The 14,740-nt window shown below is 42.0% G+C and overlaps 1 protein-coding gene across 1 annotated transcript in view; it reads right to left on the reverse strand.

Annotated features, from left to right (window-relative positions):
- IQCA1 (IQ motif containing with AAA domain 1) overlaps positions 1-14,740 on the reverse strand; it is a 159,203-nt gene that overhangs the window by 41,710 nt on the left and 102,753 nt on the right. Inside the window, exons 10-13 of the mRNA XM_021678956.1 lie at positions 14,031-14,137; positions 13,759-13,860; positions 6,311-6,372; positions 2,242-2,324 (exon numbers count right to left, since the gene is read on the reverse strand). Of these exons, the coding sequence (XP_021534631.1) occupies positions 2,242-2,324; positions 6,311-6,372; positions 13,759-13,860; positions 14,031-14,137 (354 nt within the window). The remainder of the gene's footprint in view (positions 1-2,241; positions 2,325-6,310; positions 6,373-13,758; positions 13,861-14,030; positions 14,138-14,740) is intronic.

Below are 14,740 nucleotides of genomic sequence, written 5' to 3' on the forward strand. Positions count from 1 at the left end.
TGTGTAAATGCCTGGTAGTGCAATTGCTGGGTTGTAGGGTAGTTCTATTTTTAACTTTTAGAGGAAACTCCATACTGTTTTCCAGAGTGGCTGCATTCCCACCAATAGTGCAAAAGGGTTTCCTTTTCTCCACATCCTCATCAACATCTGTTGTTTCTTGTGTTGTTAATTTTAACCATTCTGACAGATGTGCGGTGGTATCTCATCATGGTTGTGATTTGCATTTCCCCAATGATGAGTGATGTTGAACATCTTTTCATGTGTCTGTTGGCCATCTAGATGTCTTCTTTGGAGAAATGTCTATTCATTAGACTGGGTCATTTTCATTTGAGGTCTGAATGCATTCACTTTGGCCTTATGTGTCATAAAGATGCTGCCCGGAGACCAAGAGATCATTGCAAAGTCCATGATGGGTAAGAAATCAAACAGAAGATGAGAAATATGTGCATAATTTGCTTTTGGAGACTCCACCTTGTGCCAGGCACTGCCCAAACACTAGAAATTCAGTGATGAACAAAAATACACAATGTCAAAGGAAAGACAGACAAGGAGAAGTCAGAGATCCCAACCGCAAGAAAAGGGACAGTGTTCTGTTAACAATGTCATGGTTTCATATGAACAGAATTAACAGAGCAAAATCAAGGGAATCCAGGAGAAAACCCTTTGGTAGTTGAACAAGAAACACATAAAATAAGTAGAAACCCAATATATATTCCAGTATATGTCCTCATAAAATTCTTATACTGTTAGGAAATATGAACGCTCCCCCCAGGCCCTCAAGAAGAACTGTGGCTTTATTTCAAAGGCATTGAAGTAATCATTTTTTGATAAGAGGGAAATGTTAACCTTCTTGTTCCTACAGGCCAAAATTAGGTCAATGTGTAATATAATACAATGAAAAAAGAGAGATTTCATGTTTCTACACTGATATCACAACAATTTAAAAAGAGGGTGGGAAGGACATTTCTTTCTAGAAAAATGGCACCTACTAAATATAGAAGGGATGATAGAAATAGAACACCCCCATTTTACAATTACCCTAGCAGTAATCGAAGCAGGCAAAAATCATCAGTGGAGGATAAAACCTTTAGGCCAGCTGGGAACAGAATCTCCAGAGCCTCAAAGAATCCCGCCCCCCGCCCCCCACCCCAGGTTATTCATTAATTAGGAAGGGGAAAGTGAAGCTTGACAGTGGAGAAATCTGGGGAACAGCACTTTGGCCAGTGATGATACTTAACATCCCCAGTGATGGGACACACGTGTCCCCAACGTGAAACACTGAGAAGGACATAATATCAGCTACGTAGTCTGCCTGCCTCCCCCACCCCCCCGAAACGTTTAACCTGAATCAAGTCATGAGGAAAGCATCAAACTACTTCTGTTGAAGGACAGTTTGTGCAACAGCTCAGACTCTGACAGTGTCAATGGTGTGAAAGACATCGGGTTGGAAGTTGTTCTAGATTAAAGGCATGAAAGGCGACTAAAGAGATATGAACCCCACAGCCATGGGCCTTGATTGGATTTTGGATTCAGAAAGACAAAAATGTATAAAGGACATTATTAGGACAATTGGGGGAGTTGATTGCCTACTAGGTATTAAGTAATGGCATTGCAAGATGTTCCAGTGTGATTATCCTTTTGTGGCTATTTGGGAGAATGCCCTGGTTCAGGGCAGATGCGAGAAAGTGAACATTATACCTGCACTAGGGTGCTGGGATTATGAAGAATGTTAAGCTTTACGTGTGCTTTGAGGTCATCATGTTGTTTTTTAAAAATTAAGAGAAAACATTTGTTAGAGATGGTGATAGCAAATATCTCTCCTCCTTCCTTCCAGCTACTTCTGGGGTGGCCCCTTCTGGAAGGAATTCCTTCCGTAAGAACTGTGTGTTGTTCAAGTTCCAGGTGCTGCTCCCCTGGGGCATTTTGTTTAAACCCGAAAGTATGAACAAGTTTTCATTTCCTCAGTTTAGCTTATGCCAGACAGAATGCCCCAAGGAATCTTGCTGGTAGGCTCAAAAACCTGCCTCTACCACATTCGGGGAGAGAGCAGGACTTGTGAGTTCACAGTGCAGAATGAATTCAAATCAATTCAGTCCAAAAAAAAATCTACTATGAGCCACTATGGGCCAGGTTTTGGTTTGGACAAAAATGCAAATGAAACATATTTCCAGCTGTTGGGACCTAAGAACCCAAGGGGCAACATACACGGCACATATATGTGTTGATTTTGGTGTACCTTACCGATGTAATCAGAGAGGTTAACTTTCAGAGCCTGGATCAGCAACCCTTCTTCCACCAGTTCCTTATACAGAGACTCAATGGTCCTGGTGATAAAGCAGACCAGCTATTCCATGAGCAGACACATAAAACCAGCATTTCTGTTAATCACCACGTATGCAGAGAACTTTCACCAGATCTATTTCTAAGCACATTTGTATCTATGCAAATAAGTTGATTTTTGGAAGCGTTTCTACAATTTGGGGACATACGAGGCTTTAAAAAACAATACTTTTGCTCATCCACGTGTACTTCTGACATTTCCCATTAATAAGAATCATATCCATGGGCATCTGAGACCAGCTATACCTCCTGCAGTCTGCCCTTTCATTAGTCCTTGTGATGGCACAGATAGGAATTAGAAATTGCCCAATAATAGTAGCGCAATGGGCCCCAAATTATATATTCAGTTAGCATCTGCAACCCGTAGTAGATCATTAATCCTTTGTGAAATTGATGTTTCCTTTTAACCCAACAGCATAATAGTTTAGAAGAAATATCTATAAAGAACAAAGGCTTATAGGGGAACTAATTCTACTACGAAAGACAAAATGTCTAACACAGTGAGTGTGATGATTTTTATAGGAAGATGTTATACTTTTCCATAGTGTTTACAGATGTCAAAACCACTTCCCTAAGGGGGCCTTGGGCATACAGCCAGCACACTGGTAATTTATACTAATTGAGGAAAAAATCAAGACAGTATCCCACTTAATGAATGAAACTCCCAGTGAAATTAACTGGGGCTTGGCTTGTAGGAATTTAGATAGGTCAAGCTCAAGTATTGAGTTTAATCCTTTGAGATGTTTTATCTATTCCCTCTTCATTTCTAGGGGCCATATGTTTTAGTTCTACCCTGGTCTTTCTTTAGAATGAAGGATTGTAAATATAACTATATTTAACCAGTTCTTTGTTCTATGATCCAGGTTAGTATGAGCAAGGATATCAATTATATTTAAGCCAAATACCATTGGGATAAATGTTAATTCAATGACCCCAGTCCTTGATTGACTGGAATTTTATCCTTTCATATATATTTAAGATAGGATTTAAATTAAAATAACGTTTAAAATTCTGCTGCGAAATAAGAAGGTTTCAATTGTAATGGGATTTGGGATAACAGCATCTGACCTGCAAGGAAGTACCAACTGTAGGTTTTTAGTTAGAATACCGATTTAATATGAACATAGAATATATGCATAAAATATTAACGTAAAATTGAAGAAGATTCTCTAAAACAATCAAAACAAAATACATTAAGAAGCCTGGAACACAAACCTATACTTGGGTCTCTCCAGTGAAACGAGCTTCTGTTAAGGAATAAAACATTTCAACTTTAAAACTACCTTCATATGATAAAAGTATGGTTTCAGGTTGATAATAACTCGATGAGAGAAAAGGAAGTTGTCTTACAGCGACTTGGTGGAATTAGCCCTAGTCTAGAGACCTAGGGTCTCCAAAATTGAAATGAAATGAAAGTCTTCCAGGAATGAGATAACCAGCTGTTTCTGTACATTTGGGCATAGAAGTGGATAAAATAATCCTGGTCTCTCTTCCTTTCGCTAGAGAAGGGCTTGCGGCTCATTTACAACAGTTCATCTGTACAGAGGCACATGCAAGAACATATTCAAAGTCTAACGGGTATTGTTCACCAGCCACGTGTGTGTGTGATCTGTATTGTTAAAGCTGCGTTTTAATTTGGTAATCCCATCTTTACATGCATGAGAATGTGAATGAATAATTTTAATTTAGTGATCGGGTCATATTGGTAGATTTGATTTTAGCTCTGGTTTGTGTCTGGATAAGGCACTTCGCATAATCTTCTTCACCTGCAAGACTGTTCTTGGTTTGGGGACTAACGTGAGAGCAAAGGAGAAAAGTAGGTTTTACAAGCTACTAAAAGACACCTGTGGCTTGTGGCACTGTGTGCATGCATGGGCTGGACCCCCATCTAGGGAAGGGACTGTGCTGCCCCTTGGGTCCCCAGGAGGCATCAGTGTTGGTGCTCGGAGGGATTGGTGACCCAGGAACTGGGCAACTGACTCTCAGGATGCTGACCAAGCCCCTCTTAGGCAGCAGTCAGCCACAGCATCTTGACCCTGAACCTGTCCCCAAACGATGGAGAATCAAGTGAAGAAACCTGCCTTTACAGGAACACTGTAGGAGCCTTTTCTCCACAAGCCAAAGCCCACATGCCCTTCTGGCTGTCTTTCCAGAGGCTTCCTGTCAGGGCTCCAGGCATGTGCCCTAGCCCTGGAGCACTCTTGTCTCCTATTTCCTTCTGGATGGTTGTAAGCTGGCTTCCTTTCTCATGGATCTGCTCTCAAGCAGAGTTTGGAATGTATCCCCGGTAGCCAGGGGATGACTAGGAAATACTCCCAAACAGGGAGCAATACGTGGTATCCATTAACAAAACCCATGAGAAGAAAGATATACCTTCAGAATGATTTCTGACATTCACTTATTAGGGATTGTATTTTATTTTATTTTTATTTGCTTAGTTAATTGAAGTGTAATTGACATACAATGTCCTATTAGTTTCAGATGTGTATCATAGCGATTCAGTATTTTTATACATTACAAACTGATCCCCATGGTAAGTCTAATCCCCGTCTGTCACAATACAGTTATTACAATATTAGTGACTATATTCCCTACGCTGTCTATTACATCCCCATGACTTATTTATTTTATAAGAAGTTTATACCTCTTGATCCCCTTCCCCTATGTCACCTGTCCCACAGGCCTCCCCCAGCTGGTGACCACTAGCTTGTTTCCTGCACCTGTTTTATTTTGTTCATTTTGTTTTTTAGATTCCACTACATTTCTTGAAAATACCTGAAAACCTAAGACCTATTTATTTCCAGCATTAAAGAACTGAAGGGATGTTTCAGTTTAAAAAATGAGTATTTAAAATGATTCATGAGTATCAAAGTTTGGCCAGTGGAGCTCAAGGCAATGGAAATACTCCTCAATGAGCTGAAACCCCATCCTTCTCTTCAATGACCACTTGTGAAGTGCCTCACTGGGCTGGACCCAGGATGGGGCAGAAAATGGGAACAGTCTCTGCCCTCCAAGAGTGTTAGTACTCCCTCAAAAGTTGGATCAGAGGACGCCTGGGTGGCTCAGTCGGTTAAACGTCTGCCTTCGGCTCAGGTCATGATCCCAGGGTCCTGGGATCGAGTCCCGCATCGGGCTCCCTGCTCCGCGGGGGGCCTGCTTCTCCCTCTGCCTCTGCCTCTCTCTCTCTATCTCTCATGAATAAATAAATAAAATCTTTAAAAAAAAAGTTGGATCAGGATGCTGTTTCTTGAACAATTTCTTAAGAACCCCCCAAATTTGGGGGTGCCTGGGTGGCACAGTCAGTTAAACATCTAACTCTTTTTTTTTTTAATTTATTTATTTGAGAGAGAGAGAATGAGAGAGAGCACATGAGAGGGGGGAGGGTCAGAGGGAGAAGCAGACTCCCTGCCGAGCAGGGAGCCCGATGAGGGACTTGATCCAGGGACTCCAGGATCATGACCTGAGCCGAAGGCAGTCGCTTAACCAACTGAGCCACCCAGGTGCCCAAACATCTAACTCTTGATTTTGGCTCAGGTCATGATCTCGGGGTCATGGGATCAAGCCCTGCATCAGGCTCCACACTTGGCAGGGAGTCTGCTTGGGATTCTCTCTCTCTCCCTATGCCCCTCCCTGTGCTTTTACACTCTCTCTCTTTCTCTCAAATAAATAAATAAAATCTTAAAAAAAAGAACCCTACAAATTTTAAAACTTAGAAAAGTTGCATGATCTCAGAGGTGATGCTGGTGTCCATCCTTTGGCATACACCTTGCAGGCTAGGAGACCACTCTTCATGCAGGAGTGAAAAGCAACCCCAGCATTTCCAGGGTGGAGGAGGTGTGGTGGGCAGAGAGGGATGCCTTTCTCAGGCTGGGCCCGTGGATTTTGGTTGTGACCTATACTCTGCTCTGGGCGGGGCGGTGGGGGGATGGTTGGCACTCAACGTGCAGAACAATGCTAGGGCACACCTCACCTGTCTGCTGTCAGATCTTTGTCCTTCTTCCCTCTTTTCCCTTTTTTGCCTTTCTTCCCTTTCTTTTTCTGGAAAAAATGGAAATAACCAATAATTTAGTAAACACAAGTGAGCAAATTAGCTCTAGAACTTAGGTAGGGCAGCAGTTTTTGGTCGTGGTGGCAGGGAATGGGATGGAAGTTCCACTGTGGCACACTGGACGTGCAGTTGCCACATTTTCCTGGATGGAGGGCTTGGCCTGGGAAACTGCAGGTTGCTTATGTGGGCATGTCCCTCGGTGGTAGACAGTGAGGTCACCCTGTGAAGCCTGCAAAGGGCCCGATTGCCAACAGGCTCCGAGCATTCTGGCTCTCTTCTTGTGGGCTTTCATCTACAAAGGATGAGAGTGCTGCATGCTCGGGTCATCAAGTTGTGCCAGTCTTTGACACCTAATCTCATGCCCTGTTAGCATCTGGCCCCAGATCTGGTTCCCAGAGGGTTCTGTATTCTGATTACTGTGACAGCTGGAGGGACGTGCTTGGAAAATGATCTTTCAAAACAGTGCTGCTGATCGCTTCACTACTCTGTTTAAAACATCCATTGGTACCTCCCCATTGCACCCAGGATGAAGTTAAAGTTCACCAGCATGGTGGATGGAGTTCTTCCAGCCTGGTGCTCGTCCTCTCCTGGCTCCTAGCTCCTGCTGCTAAGTTCTTTCTCAGACCTCCTCGGGCCACCCATGCTCCCCATCACGCAGGCTATCAAGCACTTTCTTACTGTCTCAGCATCTTTCATTCCTCCACATCTATGTCCTCACTCACTATGAATTTTATTGCAGTATAATTTACGCAGAGTGAGTATACCCATGTCCAGGCAGATTGCCTTAAACACTGCCAGGTTCAACATCTAGAACATCTCCTCATCACCCCTGATCTGTCTCTCATTCTGCTTTCCAGTCTGTGTGTGGCTGTTCTTCTGACCTCCCTGTAGAGTCACACCGCCTGCTGTTTTACACGGAGTTGTACACTGTAAACTCCCTATGTCTGACTTCCTTCAGCCGTTATTATGATTGCAAGATTCACTGATGTGATTGCACATAGAGATACTTCATGATTTTCAGGTTTTTACACACTAACATGTTTATTTTGAGAAAATGGTAGATTCACATAAAGTTGTAAGAAATAATGCAGAGATCCTGAGCAACTTTTACCAGGTTTCTCTCAATGGTAACATCTTGCAGAACTATCTTACAAGGTCACAACCAAGACACTGGTATTGACACTGGAACAGTCAAGATACAGAACATTTCTGTCTCCACCAGGATCCCTCAAGTGGCCCTTTCCCGACCCACTCACTTCCCTCCCACAGACACCCCATCTTTAACCCCCAGAAACCACGAATCTCTCTTTCATTTCTGTAATTTTGTCCTTTTGAGAATGTTGTATCAACAAAATCACAGAGTATGTATTTTTTTGCTTTTCACTCATTATAATTCTCAGGAAATTGGGAGAGGTCATTTTATGTATCAGTGGTTGTTCTTTTTTATTGTTGTTTTCAGTTTTGAGTTATGAATTAAGGTATGTGTGTGTGTGAGTGTGTGTGTGCGCACGTGCACGTGAGTCTTTGTTTCTCTGGGATAAATGCCCATGAGTGCAATTGTTGGGGTGTATAGTAGTTGCATATTTGGTTTGCAAAGAAAGTGCCTAATTGCTTTTCAGAGTGCCAATACCATTTCACATTCCTACCAGTAACGTATGAATGATCTAGTTTCTTCCCATTCTCTCCAGCAATTGGTGTTGCTACCCTCATGAGTGTGTGGTAATTTCTCATTGGGATTCTAATGTGCATTTATGGCTAGTGGCATCTTTTCCTGTGCTCATTTGCCCTCTGTATAGCCACACCAGTGAAATGCCTCCTTGTGTCTTTTGCCCATTTTCTAATTGGTTGTTTTTTAACTGCTGAGTTTTGAGAGTTCTTTGTATGCTCTGTGTTACTAGCTCTTCCTCAGATATGTGGTTTGCAAATATTTTCTGCTAGTCTGTAGTTTGTCTTCTCATGCTCTCAATAGAATCTTTCACGGAGGAGAAGTTTCTAACTTTGATCAAGTCCAAATTTTCCTTTTATGAATTCTGCTTTTGGTGTTTATACTAAGAACTCTGCCTAGCCTTAGATCCCAAAGATGTTCTCCTATATTATAATAACAGTTTTAAAGTTGCACATTTTCCATTTAAGTGCATCCAGTTTGAGTTAATTTTTGTAAATTTTGTAAAATGTATGAGACGTAGGTAAAGGTTCATTTTTCTGTCTGTGGATATCTAATTGTTCCAGCACCATGTACTGTAAAGGTTATTCTTCCTTACATTTTGTACCTTCGTCAAAAATCAGTCAGGAATATTAGTGTTGGCCTACTTCTGGGTTGTGCGTTCTGTTCTTTTGATCTATGTGTCTATCCCTCTACCAAAATTTAAGTTTAATTCTATCATCTTCATATTTGTTTTCTAATTGTGCAATCTGTTCTTTTTTCTTTTCCTTTTCTGTATTCTTTCTTTCTTTTTTTTTTTTTTAAAGATTTTATTTATTTATTTGAGAGAGAGAGAATGAGAGGCAGAGAGCATGAGAGGGATGAGGGTCAGAGGGAGAAGCAGACTCCCTGCCGAGCAGGGAGCCCGATGCGGGACTCGATCCCGGGACTCCAGGATCATGACCTGAGCTGAAGGCAGTCGCTCAACCAACTGAGCCACCCAGGCGCCCCTTCTGTATTCTTTCTAATCAATCAAGTACTTTTTACTTTCTCACTTTTTGTTCACTTTTACTTATTATATATAGTATCATTTAAAGAATTACAAAATAAATTACTAACTTATTACAAATTACCTTAGGCTAGCATTTGATGGTGTCCTGAACAACACAACAACCTTACAAGTCCGTTTCCCCCTACCTATCTTATTGGTTACTGTTGTCATATATTTTATTTCTACATGTTATAAATACGTAAGACTTTGTTACTATTCTTGCCTTAAAAAATAGAATATTCTAAAAGTAGTCTTTTTTTTTTTTTTCAAGATTTTATTTGACAGAGAGAGAGAGACAGCGAGAGAGGGAACACAAGCAGGGGGAGTGGGAGAGTGAGAAGTAGGCTTCCTGCAGAGTAGGGAGCCCTGATGTGGGGCTCGATCCCAGGACCCTGGGATCATGACCTGAGCTGAAGGCAGATGCTTAACGACTGAGCCACCCAGGCGCCCCTAGTCTTTTATATTTTTAACAGCTGATCATTCCTTCTTATACTCCTTTGTTTCTATTTGGGATCAATTTCCTTTAGCCTGAAAAATATCTTTTTAGTATTTTCATATTGTGGATCTGCTGCTGCTAAGTTCTCTAAGATTTTGTCTGTCTGGGAACATCTCTATTTCATTCCATTTTTGAAGGATATTTTCACTGGGTCCAGAGTTCTAGGTTGGCAGTTAATTCTTTCCAATCTCTAAAGATGCCATTCATTGCCTTCTGGCTTCATAGTTTCTGTTGAGAAAGTCAGCAGTAATTCTTACTCTTATTTTTGTTTCCTTGAAGGAAATGCGTCTTAAAAAAAAAACAAAACAAACCTATTTTGACTACGATGTGTTGAGATGTGGTTTTCTTTGTGTTCATCCTTGGACCTCACTAAGGCTCCTGAATTTGTGGCTTCACGTCTTTCATCTGATTGGGAAACTTCACGGACATTACTTTTTCGTATATTGCTTCTTTCCCATTCTCCTTCTTTTGTGGGGATTCCAATTACACATATAGTGCAACTATTGACCATGTCTCAAAGGTCTCTTATTCTCTATTCTGTTCTTTATAGTCTTCTTCTTCTTCTGCTTCAGTTTAGTTTTCCTATTGGCTGGTCTTTAAGCTCAACCTTTCTTCTGCTATGTCCATGCTGTTGTTAAACTGGTTCAAGGAGTTCTTAATTTCTGCTACTGCAATTTTCAGTTGTAGAATGTTCATTTGTTTCTTTTAAAATTAGATTCTCAATTTATTTTTAAATACGGCATTCCTTCCTCTCCTACTTATATATGCTAGCAGTCTGGGAAATGCAAAAAATAGAGTCAGGCAAGAATTTTACCCTCAAGGAGCTTCTTAGCTTCTCCAGGAACTCCTATATCCTTAAAATTTCTGTGATTACAACAGGAGAGGGACTTAGGAAACAGAGGGCCCCTGAGAGGTAGGACCTCACCCAGTGATGTCATCATGGGGATGACAGCACATCCAGAGCAATCCAGTCCTGCAGATGTGGAAACTTGCTTTTGTCAGTACAGAAGCTTTGTCTGTCTTGTTCTCTTCTGTACTCTGAATGCTTTGAAATATACCTGGCATATAGTGCTCAATAAATACTTATTGAATGAAAAAAATTAATAAAGATAGTCTGTTCCCCAAGCCTAATTTTGGATCTACAAATTACAGGAGAATGTGGGATAGATGGTAATGTAAGTTGATGATTTGAAAATGAGACACACAATTGCTAAGAGAATCAGACCCTGTAGTCTTCCATCTTACAGAAAAATCAACATGAAACTATAATAACTCATTGGAAGTTTGCTTGGTGAATATGGAATCAGCAAGGGAGGTGGCTGGATGCTGTGAATTGCTGCTGATGCCATACTGTGACGTCTTGAGGCACATATTTAGCTTATAGGAATCAATCTGCGTGGGATCTAGATTTGACTAATTTATTTGATAATACGTACTGAGGACTTGCCTTGTGCCAGAAAGGGTTACAATGGTGAACAAGCAAAAAAGACAATCATACAGTTCCTGCACTTACAGTCCTTGAGTAGATTTGGGAAGGAAGATACCAACAAAATGATCTCACTAGTAAATATAACATTAAAGCTCTGATAAAGCACCAGGAAGACCTAGTAGACAGTGCCAAGTGTATGCAGAGAAAGCAGACCTACTATGGATAGCTCAGAAGGCTTCCCTGAGGAAGAAAGGCTTGGACTGAGATCTAAGGGATGAGTAGGAGTTAACAAGGCTAGGGACTGGGGGCATGGGAGCAAAGATACTTCTTGGGCAAGAACAACATGTGCAAAGGCCCTGTGGTGGGAAGGAGCACAGTGGGTTTGGGGGACAAAGAGGAAGGTCAGGGTGCTGAAGTGCAGCTTGGGGAAAAGGGCACTGGCCAGGTCAGACATGGCCTTGTAAGCCTGGCTGAACATTGTCATCTTTATCTGAGAAGATTAAAATGCCATTGAACAGGTTCAGTATGGAGTGATAAGATCAGATTTGTATTTTGAAAGGAAGATTCAGGCTGCTGTATAATCTCTGATCAAGTCACTTTCTCTAGATGATGATGTAATACTGCCTAACTCTACTCCTCTGAGTCCTTTTTCTCCTTTTCTATGTACGAGGTTGACTATTCCCCTTCTGCTAATGGTCTTCCTGAGGATGGGATTTGGTATAGTTGATTAAGTTTCAGCTAACGAAATTAAAACCACATCCAATGTATGTCTCCGAAGTTTATGCCTAAGTCATTGGATTGGAATTTGGGGCACTCAAAACTCCATAGTTACACAATTACCATCAACTTATTGGGATACCCTGAGCACCCATTGCATGATAAACCAGCTTAATTCCAAGAGAGAAATTCATAGCAACCCCTCCCTGAGACATATCATGAGTCATGACACAGAAATGGCAGACACCAGGCTGTAAGGAATGAGAGAGGCCAGTAGTGTGAGAGGGTGAGGAAGCCCAGTCTGATGTTGGGCCTGCACAATGATACTTGTTGGGTAAAAGGAGAAAGGCTATTTTCAGCCAGAGGGGTACAGCCACTTCCTGCCTTCATTTCCCATTTTGTTTGGCTTGAATTCCATGTTCAATCATCAAAACATCACTTTTTCATGCAGATATGCAAGACATCAATTGGATCAGTGGTGTCATCAATAAGTGCCCTCACCTACTAGTAAGAGAATAACCTATAGATGACCCTCATTAGGCTTCAGGGGTGTATCCTCAAGGAGGGCTATGAAGGACATTCAGGTGTCGAACTGAAAAGTCAGAGTTAAGCTGTGAAACTGTAAACTCAACACAAAATGGATCGGGATAGCATCATCCTAAAGGGACTGGCTGAACTAGACACTCATGGAGCTGGATGTATGAAAAGCTCTAAGAGTACGTGAATTGCAAGAAGGGTTGATCAGCCACGGAACCCTGAGAAAGCCATCAAAGGGGCAAAGGTTGCCCCCTGCTGACACTGCCAAGGAGGGCAAGTCTGGCCTCTCCCTGGAGGATTCAGGCCCCAGGGGCAGGGCTGGCTGTGGAATGAAAGTGGAAGTAGGGGCCTAGGTTAGGAAAAAGCCAGTTCTTTCCTCCTGTATGTCTCCTTTGCTCCCACGTGACTACCACATCCACAACCCTTCTGACACCAGATGTGCGTGTGTGGGTTTCCTGCACCAAGCAATGCTGGGTGTCCTACAACTTGACTCCATTCTGATACTATCCACTTAGGAATAGCATCAGATCCCACAGGCCGAGGGCTCTGTCCCGCCCACCACGTCAGATGCCAATCGCAAGTCCGTGTTGTCATCTGTGCTTCTGACCTACTGGTTATAAACCTGAGGTTCCCACAACCCCTTCCCTGAGTCCAATTACTTTGTTACAGTGGCTCACAGAACTGAAGGAAACACTTCACGTTCACCAGTTTACTAGAGGATGTGATAAAGGGTACAGACTAACAGCCAGACAAAGTGGTACTTAGGGTGAGTTCTGGGAGGGTCCCGAGTGCAGGAGCTTCTGTCCCTGTGGAGTCAGGGTGGTCACTCTCCTGGTTTGTGCATGTGTTCACCCTCCTGACATTATCGGGATTTCATGGAGGCTTCCTCACGCAGGCACAACCATTGAGCTGTCTCATTAGAACAAATATGCTCCAAGTACTCTCATGACTAAAGGATTTACAAGGGTTTTAGGAGCTCTGTGCCAGGAACTGGAGGCAAAGACCTATATATATTTTCTATTATCTCACAGGGCCCAGTAAATGAACTTTGCATATTGGGATCTAACTGGCTACTCCCAAACACTGTGAGATGGATTGGTGGCAATTTAAAATTCAATTCATCTGATCCCTTATTCACAAAGAACTTGCTCATTGCCACTGGCCTCCCCTACAGATTTCCTTACAGGGAGAGAGGGGCAGATATTCCAGGCACATCACTGGCTTCCCTGATGCTCCTCATCCTATCTGTGGGGCTTGGGTAATGCGAGTCTGCAGTGAGGAGGGGTGGGGCGGGTTACACTCAAACTGTTGGATGTATCCCATTTATGAGCCCATATCCCTGAGGACTACCTGGTGGAACAAGGCACATCCCCCCAAGGGAGACATTTCCCTGTGCCAGGTATCACACCAGACTCAGCACTGGGCGCCTGGGCGGCTCTCCTGCTCGTGATTCGAGTCTGCATCTGCCTCATCCCTCCCATGCTCGCTTGCTACTCACCTTTTTACCTCCTTTTTTCTTTGCTGCTTTGACCGGAGGCTCCTTTTCTCTGTCCACAGCCAGTTTCAAGTTTTTTAGTTCCTGTCTCATTAGCTCATCCACCTAGGCGAGAACAAAACACACCACTTTTGAGTGACTCTGTGAGCCTTGTGTTTTCTTTGTGAAGTTTAAAAATAGCGTAAAATCTGGGTTGGCCATGGATGGGGAATTGTGAAGAAGCCCAATGGCGGCCGCTGATGATTTGTTTTCGTGCAATGTAAATGCGGTGTTACCTGCACTCTGATCTCCGACTCCAGTTCCTTCCGTTTCTCCTGTTTGATCAGTTCCGGGTCATAGTCCTGGGGGAAATTCCATGACTCGTCTTTATTCTTCCACAGGTCTGGGGTCCGGAAGGATCAAGGAAAGGAAAATGAATTTTTTTTCAACATGAAGATGAACGAAAACAGTTATTGCAATATAAAACACAAGTCTAACTTTCTATTCTATTGCGTGGAATACAAGTTTGAATAAAATAATCAAGAAATTATTGATGGCAGAGTGATGAGACTCATGTGCTTTTTTCCCCCCAACTTCCCAAATGGGAAAAATGTGCTTGTATAATATCTTTTTTTAGAGAGAGAGATATATAATAATATATAATATATAATATTATATTATCATAGATGAAGAAGAAAACTACTAATGTGAAAACATAAAATAAAAAGTAGGATACAAGTAATATTCTTCTTATGATTATAACCATGTAAAAAACAATACATTAATTGTGGGATTATATAATTAGACAAATGTGGGATGACTATTTTTGTAATATGTTTTATATAACTTTCATTATTCCCATGATTCACTAAAATGTGAAAGATTTTATTGCTAGCTGAACCCATCTGTGATTGACCCCAGCCCCTTGTTAAAAGACAGCCCTGAACATACAAGTACCCATGACTTCCCCCTGACAGCTATATTTTTGAATTACTTTTTGGATGTG

This window comes from Neomonachus schauinslandi, chromosome 3 (genome assembly GCF_002201575.2).
Source record: "Neomonachus schauinslandi chromosome 3, ASM220157v2, whole genome shotgun sequence".
NCBI lineage: Eukaryota > Metazoa > Chordata > Mammalia > Carnivora > Phocidae > Neomonachus > Neomonachus schauinslandi.